This window comes from Euphorbia lathyris, chromosome 4 (genome assembly GCF_963576675.1).
Source record: "Euphorbia lathyris chromosome 4, ddEupLath1.1, whole genome shotgun sequence".
Taxonomy (NCBI): Eukaryota; Viridiplantae; Streptophyta; class Magnoliopsida; order Malpighiales; family Euphorbiaceae; genus Euphorbia; species Euphorbia lathyris.
Window position 1 is genome coordinate 34,984,303 of NC_088913.1, and position 13,066 is coordinate 34,997,368.

Below are 13,066 nucleotides of genomic sequence, written 5' to 3' on the forward strand. Positions count from 1 at the left end.
AAGGAGTCGAGGCGAATCCCGAGAAAGTTAAAGCGGTAATGGAGATAAAGACACCGAGGAACATAAGGGAAGTACAGAGACTGAACGGGCGGCTCGTGGCCTTAGGGCGATTCATATCATGCTCATCTAGGAGATGTCTACCTTTTTACAACGCCATCAAAAAGTCTAAGTCCTTTGAATGGACGGCGGATTGCCAAGAAGCATTCGAAGGGATAAAGCGACTGCTATGCTATCCGCCCTTAATGAGCAGGCCGGAGGATGGAGAAGATTTATTTCTTTACGTATCCGTCACCAGTATGGCGATATGCACTGTGATGGTACGAGAAGAAGAGGGCCAACAATATCCAGTGTACTATGTGAGCAAAGTCTTGAAGGATGCAGAACTTCGGTATTCGAAGTTGGACAAAATGGCTCTCGCGGTGATAACCACAGCGGCTAGGCTAAAACCATACTTTCAGGCGCATACTATTATTGTGAGAACCGGAATTCCAATGCGGAAGGTACTGCAGAAACCTGACGCATCCGGCCGATTAATGGAATGGTCAATTCGCCTGAGGGAATTCGATATTCGCTACGAAGGAAGACCAGCACTGAAGGGTCAAGTACTTGCCGATTTCGTGAATGAATTCACGTGGGATGAAGATGAACGTCCAAAGGCACAAAAAGAAGAGTGGAGCATGTTCACGGATGGGGCATTGTCCACGGATGGAGCTGGACTAGGAGTCGTCATCAAAGGTCCGGAGGTTATTCGCCTATACTATGCGGCAAAGTTAACATTCGAAACTACCAATAATGCCGCAGAGTATGAAGCAATGATATGCAGATTGAAGCTGCTTAATGAACTTACGCCAGAAAGAGTGGTGATCTACAGCGATTCTAAACTCATGATAAATCAGATCACAAAAAACTATCTGGTGAAACAAGAAGATCTGGTCAAATACCATCAGGTAGTCGGCAGATTGACGCAGGAGTTAACACACAAGGGAGTCATCTGGGAAATGGTGCATGTTCCAAGAGGCCAAAACACAAAGGCTGATGAACTGGCAAAAGCAGCGGCGAGTAGAGAACCATAGAATAAAAAAGCATGCAATTTGGAGATAAGATCTGCACCGGCATTTGAAGTCGATCAGATTATGGTCATTGAAGAGCTGGAAGATGATGAAGATTGGCGGATACCCATCCGCCAATATCTGGAGCAGGGAGATTTGCCGGATGACAAAAGCCTAGCCAGAAAGCTAATTGGACAATCAGCGAGATACTCAATTCGAGATGGAACTTTGTATCGAAAATCATATACATGTCCATGGTTGAAATGTGTTAGCCGCAATGAAGGAGACTACGTATTGCGAGAACTCCATGAAGGAATTTGAGGCGCACATGAAGCATCCGCGGCATTAGTAAGAAAAGTCAAGCTAATGGGATACTATTGGCCAAAGGTGATGGAGGATTCCCAGAAGATGGTAGCGGAATGTCACAGCTGTCAAATCTATGCGAATGAAAAGCACGTTCCCGGAGCCGAACAAATCTCTATAATGACGGCATGGCCATTCGCAACATGGGGAATCGATATAGTGGGTCCATTCCCAGAAACGACAAAGAAAAGGAAGTACTTGGTAGTCGCAGTTGACCACTTCAGCAAATGGGTAGAAGCGGAGGCAGTAACCGCTCAAACACCTGAACGAATGATCGAGTTCTTACGAGAGAACATTATCATGCGATTTGGAATCCCGCAAAAGCTTATAACTGACAATGGCACCCAGTTCAACTGTGTCAAGTTCAAAGCATACTGCGAAAGCATGGGGATCAAGAATCATTTTTCTTCCGTAAACCATCCCCAATCGAATGGTATGACAGAGGTTACCAATAGGGCCATGATTCAAGGGATCAAGAAGCGGCTAGGGGATAAAAAAATAGGTTGGGCGGATGAGATACCCCATATGTTATGGGCATACAGAACTTCTGTAAAAGCAGCAACTGGCGAAACACCTTTCTCGCTGGTTTATGGAGCCGAAGCAGTCCTACCTGTTGAAATCAAGTCGCCTACAGATCGAATAATTTATTATTGCGACACACAAAATCCTATCAACATTAGAGATGCATTGGATTCTGTTGAAGAACGAAGAGAAAAAGCTTACATGCAAATGGCAGTATACCGCAATAGGGTCAAGAAATATCATGACAGAAGGGTGCGAAAAGTGATAATCAACGAGAATGACTTGGTCTTGAAAAAAGCGGATAAAATACAATCCAGAGATAGCAAAGGCAAATTAGGCATCAACTGGATCGGACTATACAGAGTATCCAAGAAGCTGGGACCATCAACTTTTAAAATAGAAGAAATGAGCGGAAAAAAGCTCCCGCGCACCTGGAATCTAGAAAATCTGCGCCTATATAAACGGGCCGGGTAGTTCAGGGAAATGACGAGTACTCTTTTTCCTTTTATGAGTTTTTTCCCACTGGGTTTTCTGATAAAAGGTTTTAATGAGGCTTTGATCCCGCACATTTCATATACCAATGTAACAAAAAGTCTTTTCTTTTATCAATAAAGATATTCAATTGTTGCATACAGTGTTTGAGTACGGATCCTTTTTAGGACAACCACTTCAGTGTGTTATCTATAAACAAAAGGCGGGTAAATCGCGCAAAAACCTTATGGTTAAACTTAAAAACACATAAATGTGTTGCCTATTAAGAAAGGCGGATGCATGATTACGCATCACTCGCAAAAACCTTATGGTTAAACTTAAAAACACATAAATGTGTTGCCTCTTAAAGAAAGGCGGATGCATGATTACGCATCACTCGCAAAACCTTATGATTAACCTTATGATTATATTATTTTCGAAAGAAAAATTATAAGATAAGGCATAAAATTAAGCGAATTAACGAGTACTCAAAAAATTGCAAAAGGGTCTGGCCACCCTAGCGGAAACGAAACTAAACTACGAGGAAATACAAATATGGAGTCGGCAAAAGGCAAGGGTCACGTATGAAAACAAAGGGCAATAAGGAATAAAGCAACAATCGCACGTATAGGTAAAGCGGCAAGCAAAAGAAAATATATATATACGGGCAGTTTGTTACATACAACAGTCCAGATATAAATCAAACTATGCTACAGCTTCCTCTCCTTCACCCCTATGGCCCTCCTCGACTTCAGCGGCTCCCTCATCTCCTCCAGTGGGCGGATCTGCTTCAAGCGAATCCTCAACCCTCGAATCAGTAACCGCTTCAGAGGGCGGTACCTCTTGCTCAGGCTGAGAAAGGTCTTGTGGTGCCTCTTTTTCTGCGTTCTGAGTAGGGATCTCGCAGCTAATTGGAGAATTCTGAAAACTCTGCCAATCTAAGAAGAGTACCTCATCCATATCAGCATCCTCGGCTTCCAGCTTGTCCCACTTCTCAGTTAGATCTTTTCGGGGATGGGAACCTTGGGGCGGCTAAGTACTCGATCTGGATGCCCATGCTCATAAGCGGCATGAATTCGCTCCCCATACCAATAGATGCGAGCACCATCTTCGGCTAGAATCTCCTCAGCTTTCTTCTTTTGCATCTCCAGAGCCTCCTTGGATGAATTTAGATCATCAAGGACCTTTTGCAGCTCGTCGAACTTAGCCTGGAGGGACCTGAGAGCTTCCTCCTTCTCGCTCATAACCTTCTGACAAGCGCCTTCAAGAGCCTTTACCTTCCCTTGGACATCATCATAAAGCGACTTCTGAGTCGCCAATTCAGTACCAAGGTTCTCCAACTCTTTGGCTCGTTCAGCATCCCTTTGGAGAGCGCCCTCCGCGAAATTGATAATCTGCATATAAGACGGCTCGTGAATAAAAAGGGCGAATAGAAACATGCGATTACTATGGACACAAGATCCTTGAAAGGGAATGACAAGCCTCTACCCCCAAAACAACAATATACCTCTATGGCACGCTTCTCAATCCCCTCCATTGCAGTAGGAAGCGGTACTTATTCTCGCACACGGGAAGCAGAGGGGAGCCGCCCAAGGACATTGCATATGGAAGAGACAATGTCCTTACAAGAAAAGCTCACAGCCATACCAAAGGTCCTAGTCCACCACCCGCTGATGTCGGGAATCGGCAGCGAATGCATAAGGAGAAAGATCAGGAGAACAGCAGATAACTCATGAGGAAAAATTAACAACATAAAAAAAGGGGGGAATGGATTGAGATACCTCGTGAATTGGAGTACTGCTCTTTCCTTTGGACGGGGCGGATACGGGTGTGCCGCCAACAGTGAGGGACACAGAGGTGTTTTTCTTTCTGGGACGAGAAGACTCTGTATCCGCATTATGCTTCCGCTTCCTAGTTAAGGGAAGGTCCTCGAAAGCAGAAGCTGGACCTTGTGAAACGGAGGCCCTTATGGGAGAAGCCGCCTCAATAGAAGTAATCGCCCCTCTAGGAGAATTCGCCCCTGCAACGGAAGTGGTCCCCGCCATCCGCCTCTTCCTTCTCGCTAGGGCTTTCGCCTCCCGATCTGCAGTGAGTTGAGATAGAGGATCACCCCTGCAAAGGGTTAAAAGAAATCATCAACTTGGAAATAAAAAAGTACCTTGAACAAAAACGCGATAAGGGATATAGACAACGCGATCTCCCTCGCGGTAGGCAATCGCTACTCGGCTCCTTAGCATATGGAAGGCCTGATCATATGTCCATACGAAAGGAGGCGTACTCTTCAAGAACTTTATAACAGCGGATTCTTCCTCACTATGGTAATCGAAGTTCAAACTCTTTACATTGGGCCGGCCCCAGCAGCGAAGGAAGTTTTGATTCCCTTCATTAAACTTGATAAAGAAGTAAGATCGGTCCCACTCGCGGATCTTGTTCAGCTTCTCGTCGAAACCATAGTAACCGCTCTGACGGATGAAAGTGAAATATCCCGCCGAACTTTTGAAATGATGAAGCTTGGAGAAAATTTTGAGCGAGAAGGGAACCTCCAGACAATCCGCCAGAAATTTGTCCAGAGTTAAGTCGGCCCATCCGTTGGGATGCAATTGACCAGGTGCGATTCCGTAACCGCCAAGGACGGAGGCAATCTCATCCGCCAGCGGATACGTGAAACCGCAGATAATCTGGGCGACGAAAATGGTGAAATACCCCTTTGGGTAGTCGCCCGGTCCTCTATCCTCCCCGGGAATGAGGGCTTCGAGACCTTGAAGCCAAGAATACTGCTCCCGCAAGTCATCAATTGTCTCCTGAAAAACTAGGCTTCCTGATCTGTCCTTCTTCGGTAGCAAACGAGGGGTTGGGACAGGTGGCGGAATCAACTTTTTAGGGTCAAAACCTAAACCCTCATCGGATGTATTCGCTAGGTGGAGGAAGTCGGCGGGATGAGAATCAGACCCAAGAGAGCTGGTTGAAGCTTCATCAACCATCTCATCGACCTCATGAGATACCTCGCGGACGTAATTTTCGTCGAACGGTGCGAAGTCGAGGTCAGGGTTCGACATATTGATGAAGAAAAATGAACAGAAGTAAAGAGTCGAGCGAGGTACAAGTTGTGGAAAGGAAAACTTACATATGAAAGACTACACAGAGAAGAATGAACGCGAAGAGGTTGATGCCGGAAAAGAAACGACGATGCCGGAAAAGAAACGACGGACAAGGAAATTCACAATTTTTGAATTTTGAATATCCAGACAAAAATGAAGAGTCCCCTATAAAAAGACCCTAAAGGGCTCTTGCCAAACTAAGGGGGAGGCATGTGATGACCCGCGAAGTCAAACCGGGCCGAATTCGTTACACGGGCCCAGCCCATACTTAGACCCATGGTCTAGGATCGGATGGGACTCGAATAGAGCCCAAATAGAGGAAGCGGGTGAAGTGAGTAACCGCCCCGAATTCCTAAATGGAGCATCAAAACTCCCACTCAGAACAAACGATACCACGTTTGTTGCCACGAAAGGGACATGGCCGAAAAAGGAGTAACCGCCCTCGGAACGTGGCCTGGAAGGAGTAACCGCCCTCGGCGGTTACTTAAGAACACTTATAAAAAGCCATAAGGCCAAAGGGGAGAGGTACGTTCACATTTTTCCCCGTAATGCTATTATTACCAACCTTCATATAAAGAACTGACTAGATCGTCGGAGAGTTTTCCCGGAGATCCCGTCTCCGGTTCTGTTTTGCAGGTAACTCCGGCGGAGATCATCAAATCGGATTCAGCAAGTTATCACTATGTTTAAAATATAGTAAACACTTGAGATAATTATTTTGTGATTAATCTATGTGCCATATTTAATTATTGATATTTTGATAGGTTATTTATAGTTTTACTAGTAACATAGTAAATATTTTATACAATTAATATTTGGAAAGTGCAATGTATAATTAAATGGTTAGTCAAATAACGATAAACTAGTATGTTTAAATCTACTTTAGATAAAGGTAAAAATTGATATTACTTAAAAACGTTGAAAGTAAAATTTTACCATTTCGCATGTTACAGGAAATTCTACACTTCCCGAAAAACAATTATCTTATATAAAATAAGAAAAGTTCATTTTCATTTTCCATATAGATATCTCAATTTCTATTTTTTTAAATTGTAATATATTTAAATATCCTCTTTTGTAAGATTTTAATTTTTTTTTATATATTTAACTAATGATATAATATATTCTAAAGAAAAGTTAACGAAGTAAAATAAAAAAATCCATGATGGATGATTCATCCAAACCTACATATGAAAACCACTTAATAGCCAACACTAGGAAGGAAGGAAATATATGGGCTTTTATTTATTGGGCCTCCATTTTTACAGCCCATATGTAATCAGTCGAACAACAATCCCACATTGCCTACTTTTGCCTTTAGAGAGATGTATATAATAGTTGAGCTTTCAGAGTGCAATTGTCCCTTCGGGGACATCCGATAAAATTTGAACGATACAGAGAAGATTAGCATGGCCCCTGCGCAAGGATGACACGCATAAATTGAGAAATGGTCCAAATTTTTTTTTGCTTTCTTTTTTCTGGTGGCCTTTGATCATCTCCTCTTGTTTGAGTAAATCCCTTCTTTTCCCCTTTTATCTTGTCATAATTTCTTATTTTGTTAGCTTTTTATATGAATTTGAATCTGTAACGATGACGGGTAAAATGAGTAATCCAGTTGAGCCAAAATCCAGTCATGGTAATAGCACAGTCCACAACGTATCTTTGACATTCGTGTTCTTTAATCCAATTATTTTGCTGGATTAACCTACAATGCAGTGTACAATCATCTCCTTTCTTCTAAAATCAAGTTTTTCTTTGGGTTTCAGGTACTTCAAAATGCTATACCTAGAAGGATTTTCAGCGTAAAGGTAGTTTACAGTGTGGTTAAATACTTATATAAATGTGATTATTTCTCTCCTTCAAGTTTCATGATATTCTTACTTTCTTAGTTGCCCTCTTTCTGTCACAATCATCATTTCTCAATATTAGCGTTAGTTGCATCTCTTAGCTAATTGCCCAGATGCATTTATAGACAGATATTAGGAAGCTGGAATAATTTCTTAGAGTTAAGAGTACAGGGTACCGAATTTTGATGATCAAAATTCTTTATATTAGCAGGGTTTTTATTCATTTAAAGTCTGCTTGGATGGAGTTGAGAGGAGAATTTAAGGGTACCGAATTTTGAAGATCAAAATTCTTTATATTAGCAGGGTTTTTATTCATTTAAAGTCTGCTTGGATGGAGTTGAGAGGATAATTTAAGAGGTGGATTGAAGTTATTGAAGGAGAATTAATTAAGAGGTTGAACAAGTTTATTTTGAAGGTTTTCTAAAGGAGAACCTTCAAATCCCACCAATTTGGTGGGACTAAAAATAGAGTTTTTTTTAACGTTTAATTAACCTCCAATCCATTTAACCGTTAAATTTCCTCCCCTCGTAATACCCTTCCATTATTGAATCAATCCTAGCCTCAATCCAAGCAGGCCCTTAGTTTTAGGTTCATGGACCATGTTTCTTTTGCGATTTTCAGTCTATAAGTTGATTTTACTGTCATTGTAGATAGGTCTAACTATTTAATTTTGGGAAATGGCGGTGCTTGTAGCTTAAGAGTAGTTGCTTTGAAGATATACGGTGCTCCAAAGCACTGATAGTAGCTAGCATGATATATATTTCTGATAGAGCTTAGTTATTGGAATCACTAGAACATTAATGGGAAACTGCCATTGAAAGGAATATTCTAAATTTCTGGAAGAGATGCGCTGTTTTTTAGCAGAGGGAGGGAAGATTCATCTTCCTTGCGTGGGATTGTGGACGTTTTTAGCTCCAAGCCTTTATCATTTAATTTTTTCTTCTTCTATATGTTCCCTACTAGTGATTGATAATCCACTAATATACTACCAATCCATCTTTTTCTGTGTTTTGGGTGCTTGTTAGAGTGTTTCTAATCTGTTTGTGGGATTTATTCTGTCAGAAACACAAGTAAAGCCTCAGTAGGCATTTTTGTCTTGCTTAGAAGGAAAACAGAAGAATGGCACTTTCAATTGATGAACCACATAAGAGTCACTCTTCTGTGGCATTGATTTAAAGATTCAAGTAGCTTTACTTCATTATCACCTGTACTTTACTCTTTATCTAGTAAAATTCCTAAATTGGAGCTCGTAGGAAGCTTGGTCTAACATCAAATCCACCATTTTGTCACCAAGTTATCTGCAAATCAAATGTTAAGTGTTATATAAGACTTCAGAGGCCAGATTGAAGCTAGTCTTTCAATGTTAGGAACTTCAATTTGTGCTTTTTTTTTTTTTTTTGGCAAGGATATTGTTGATACATACAACTGCATGACATGGGAGTGGAAATGTCAATCCAACAAGGTTGGAAGGTTGAATGCAAACCACACGAACTAGTTATTAGTTATTTTGATCTAATGTTTATCACCCAAAAGGCTAGAATTTTTCTCATATTTCATTGCAACTTATTTATGCTTCATCATTGTTGACCAACTAGCTTTAAGATCAACATGGGCCCAAGATGGAAAGGAAAGAGCGCAGAAGCTAAAGCACTTGCAGATCCTATGTCAACGATTGTTTCGCAGCTTTCTTCTTCTCTAACTCAATCCCATGCCCGTGGCTTACTCACTGGATGCAGTGTACTTCTTGCAGTAGAAGCCGAGCAGACTGAACTTATTACTCGTGCATGTTTTGGCCGGCCTGTCATAAATGCTGAGAAGGAGAAACAATGGTTTCAATTAGGTTTGGAGGAAGCCTTTTACTTACACTATTACTTCAAATGCCTGGAGATTGTTGGTGATGATGATTGTGTGAAGAATTCTGATGAGCTATGGCAGTATATGAAATCAAAGATGGCAACTTTCCCTGATTTATTCAAATCTTATTCCCATCTCCGAAAGAAAAACTGGCTTGTGAGGCCGGGATCACAGTATGGTGTGGACTTTGTTGCATATCGTCACCATCCATCCTTTGTTCATTCTGAATATGCTGTCCTTGTTTCATCAGAAGAAGAAGATACTGGGAGATTGAGAGTTTGGTCTGATTTTTATTGCACAATTCGATTATGTGGAAGTGTTGCGAAAACGTTGTTAGTTGTTAATATCAGTAAACATGGAAATGGCGATACCTCTCCATCTTGTTTGGAAGGATACTCTGTTCGAGAGCACATTATCACCAGATGGAGTTCAGAACAAAGTCGTGAGGAGCAGACCAGCTCTGAAAACACAACCAAGTAAGAAATACTCCATTAAAAGTTTGGATTTTGGTAGATTTATTTGGAATTATAGGGTAATTCTTGAACAACTTTATCAATGTTGTATAGAGAACTATGATTTCGTGGCGGGAATAAATTTGCAGAAGAGTTTAAATATAACTTCGATTGAGTGTGGTGGATGAAAATCCATCACATTCTGCAAGATTCAATTTTAAAACCAAAAAAGTTGCTGTTGTTAGTATTATCAATTCATTTATGTCAATCTAATAATTCTTTTGTTCTCTTTTCGGTGCAATGAATTTAATTTGGTTAAAAGTCTAATGGATTTATAAAGGCCATGTGATTTATTAATTATTAAATTGAAGATTGGACTAAACAAACGAATAATTACATGTGATTTATTACATTGAAATTCTGATCAGATATTAAGTTTTATTGATTTAATAGACAATTGTTTGTTGCAGATGTTGTTCATATAGTATTTGGGCATTATGTACAGTCATCCATTGTCGATTTTGAAATGTTTATGTTGGATTACCTTCATTAAGATACAATGGAATTGCCCCTATCGAAAAGCTTGTTAAATATCTCATATTGTTTAAGGTTAGGAATGGCTCCTTGTGTATATGTGAAGTAATATTTCCTTCTGAGGTATCTTTTGGTGTTAGGCCTTTGTTACACTGTATCACAACTTTTATACCGTTTCACACTCCAAATGATTTAAGCATGAGTGAGGTGTGTTAGATATCTCACACTACTTCATTCAGGGGTGGCAATTTCGGATTATCGTGTCTAAAACGTGTTACGTTGAGTGGCAGAGCCAGGACCTAAACGTCGGGGGTTAGACCGTGTAAAAAAAGTTAAATGCTACTTCAAAAAATTAAATGTTGTGTTTTTCGGCGGGGCTGGAGGGTTGGCTGACCCTCCCCGCCCCCTCTGGCTCTGCCCCTGGTTATGTTATCTATATGTTCAATATGATTATATATGATATTAATGCAAGAAAAATGATAATTGTGTCAATCGCGTCCTGTCGGTTAAGTCGCTCTATAAATTGTGTTATCGTGTCAAAAATTGTTATCTGAGCTTTATGGCTCCATATATGTGTGAGACAATCCTTTCCTTTTGATGTACCTTTTGATGAGTTAAGTATTTGTTTACATGGTATCAGAGTCTTGTATTCAATGTTGGCTCTTCCACCGATATTTGTTTCACGCTCCAAATGATTGAGCATGAGGGGTGTGTTTAATATCTTACATTACTTAATTAATGTGCTATACTAACTCTTTATATATGTGAGGCAATCTTTTCGTACCTTTTTAGCGGTGAATTAGGTGTTGGTTTACAAAGTTTCTTCAAAATCATCTCTAATTGAAATATAACCATATAGGCACTACAATTTTATTGATTATCTAACTCTCCATTCTCTACAATTTTAGGCTATATTGATTGAAGGAGACTCTACACCAGTTCTTTAATTCAGTTCTTTTTTACCATGAAACTACAGCGCTGTTTGAGATTAATTGGTTGGTCCCAGAGATGCTTACAAACGGTTGGCCGAGCAATGGAACCATTCGACTAACAATGAAAGATAGAGAAGGAAGTTGACCTATGAATGTGTCAAAACTCGGATAAAGGTTGGCTCGCAAGCTCAATTGACACAAAATGAGATTTGGATATCAATTTGGTAATTTATTTGGCATTTTGAGTTAAATTGGTTTAAAGTGATATCTGTCGACATAAGAAAAACTTGCACAAGTCAACTTCTTGATCCCCTAGATGATACTGTAATAACTGATGAGGTTTGGGCCAGGGGTTTTTTCAGTGGATGAAGATCGTTCAGATTGTGTTAAATGGTCCTTGAATAAATCTAGTATGATTTGAGGAATAAATCCTCTACAGTTTGTTGGAGCCAGCTGGTTTTGGGATCTAGCTATAGCTATAGGTCTGCTTTATTTGGACCTTTCTTTGTTGTTGTATTTGTTTTATGCTATAAATTTTAGGGTAATTAATTTATTAGTCCCTATATTTTGACAAAACACACTGTTTAGTCCCTGTATTTTCAAAAACACATGATAAAGTCCCTAACCTTTTTCACGATAAACTGTTTAGTCCCTAACGTTTTTCTTGGTGAACTGTTAGTCCCTGTCGTTAGACTCTCATGAAGATTTTGTTAGTCAATTTGGATTTGCGTTCTTCTTTTCCTTTCCTTTAAACTCTAATGCATCTGAATCAGTGTTCTTCTTTTTTATTTTCTTCTTAATCGTTCAAATTCGTAAGCATTGGGTCTTTTTTTTTTTCTTGTTCTCCATACAAATAGCTTCTTCTTTTAAATTGGATTTTCTCTTCTAAAGTTTGAAGGTAAATAGTAAAAGGTAATTTAGTCATTTCCGAAGTCATAAACGGTAAAAAAAATCTAACAAATAGAAGGAATGACTAAACAGTTCATTGAAAAAAAGGTTAGGGACCTTACCATGTGTTTATGAAAATACAGGGACTAAACAGTGTGTTTTGTCAACATATAGGGACTAATAAATTAATTACCCTAAATTTTATGATAAAAAGTAGAGGTGGCAAAATGACACACGACACGAACACGACACGGATTTTTAGTGTTAGTGTTGAGCTAAATAGGTAATAGGTCATTTTTGGGTTGACACGAAACTGACACGCTAATTTTTGGGTTGGGTTAATGTTGATAAGTGAACCCGAAAACGACACGAAATGACACGGATATTGAAAATTATTGTTATATTCTCTAGTGTTTTTTTATGTCACTTTATTAATAAAGATAATAAAATTATAATTATTAATTGCAAATATTGATTTGAATTTTCTAAATTGTTATAAACACATTACATGACCCTCTAACATGATATTATCGAACTTTTCGATAATTATTGTTAACATACTAATCTAAAAATGATATAAAATGTTTAAAAACAGTACCATATCTTCTTATATTTTTAAGAGTTATTATTAATATATATGCATAACAAAATTACATGTAACCCGAAAACACGACACGAAATCGACACTAACCCGAACAGGTTAACACGACTTTGATACGAAAGTTTTTGGGTTGGGTTTGGGTTTACTCTTTTTGACACGAACCCGAAATGACACGACACGAACACGACTCGAACACGATAATTGCCAGGTCTAATAAAAAGTTCACAAAAATGGTAAAGTTATGAATTCAATTGATATCTTAAATTTAGACCAAATTAACACTATCAATTAAGTTTGAAGTGTCAAAATTGACACTTTATAGTGGTAACATCTAATAGATTTTGATAATAATTATTATAATTTTCTGCAGGCAGCATGTGAGTGATTCCTCTCACTTGCCCAATAAGTGACATAGAGATATCACCAAATAGATGGGATAGTTTTAATAGATATTT

At 39.3% G+C, this 13,066-nt stretch overlaps 1 protein-coding gene and 1 non-coding gene across 4 annotated transcripts; both read left to right on the forward strand.

Annotated features, from left to right (window-relative positions):
• The first annotated feature begins 6,861 nt into the window (after positions 1-6,861).
• LOC136226556 (tRNA-splicing endonuclease subunit Sen2-1-like) lies at positions 6,862-11,560 on the forward strand. 3 transcript variants are annotated; one of them, XM_066015112.1, is made up of 4 exons: positions 6,862-7,013; positions 7,270-7,311; positions 8,946-9,680; positions 11,099-11,560. In XM_066015112.1, exons 3-4 carry the CDS (start codon positions 8,959-8,961, stop codon positions 11,106-11,108), a joined length of 732 nt encoding a protein of 243 aa, XP_065871184.1. In that variant the 5' UTR covers positions 6,862-7,013; positions 7,270-7,311; positions 8,946-8,958; the 3' UTR covers positions 11,109-11,560. The 3 variants fall into 3 exon arrangements, with proteins under 3 accessions (XP_065871184.1, XP_065871183.1, XP_065871186.1); XM_066015111.1 differs by having other exon boundaries at positions 11,167-11,560; XM_066015114.1 differs by having other exon boundaries at positions 7,003-7,139; positions 11,167-11,560.
• Positions 6,863-6,965, forward strand: LOC136228315 (U6 spliceosomal RNA). Its single transcript, XR_010688643.1, has one exon. It is a non-coding gene; the product is annotated as a U6 spliceosomal RNA (small nuclear RNA).
• Positions 11,561-13,066: the final 1,506 nt, after the last annotated feature.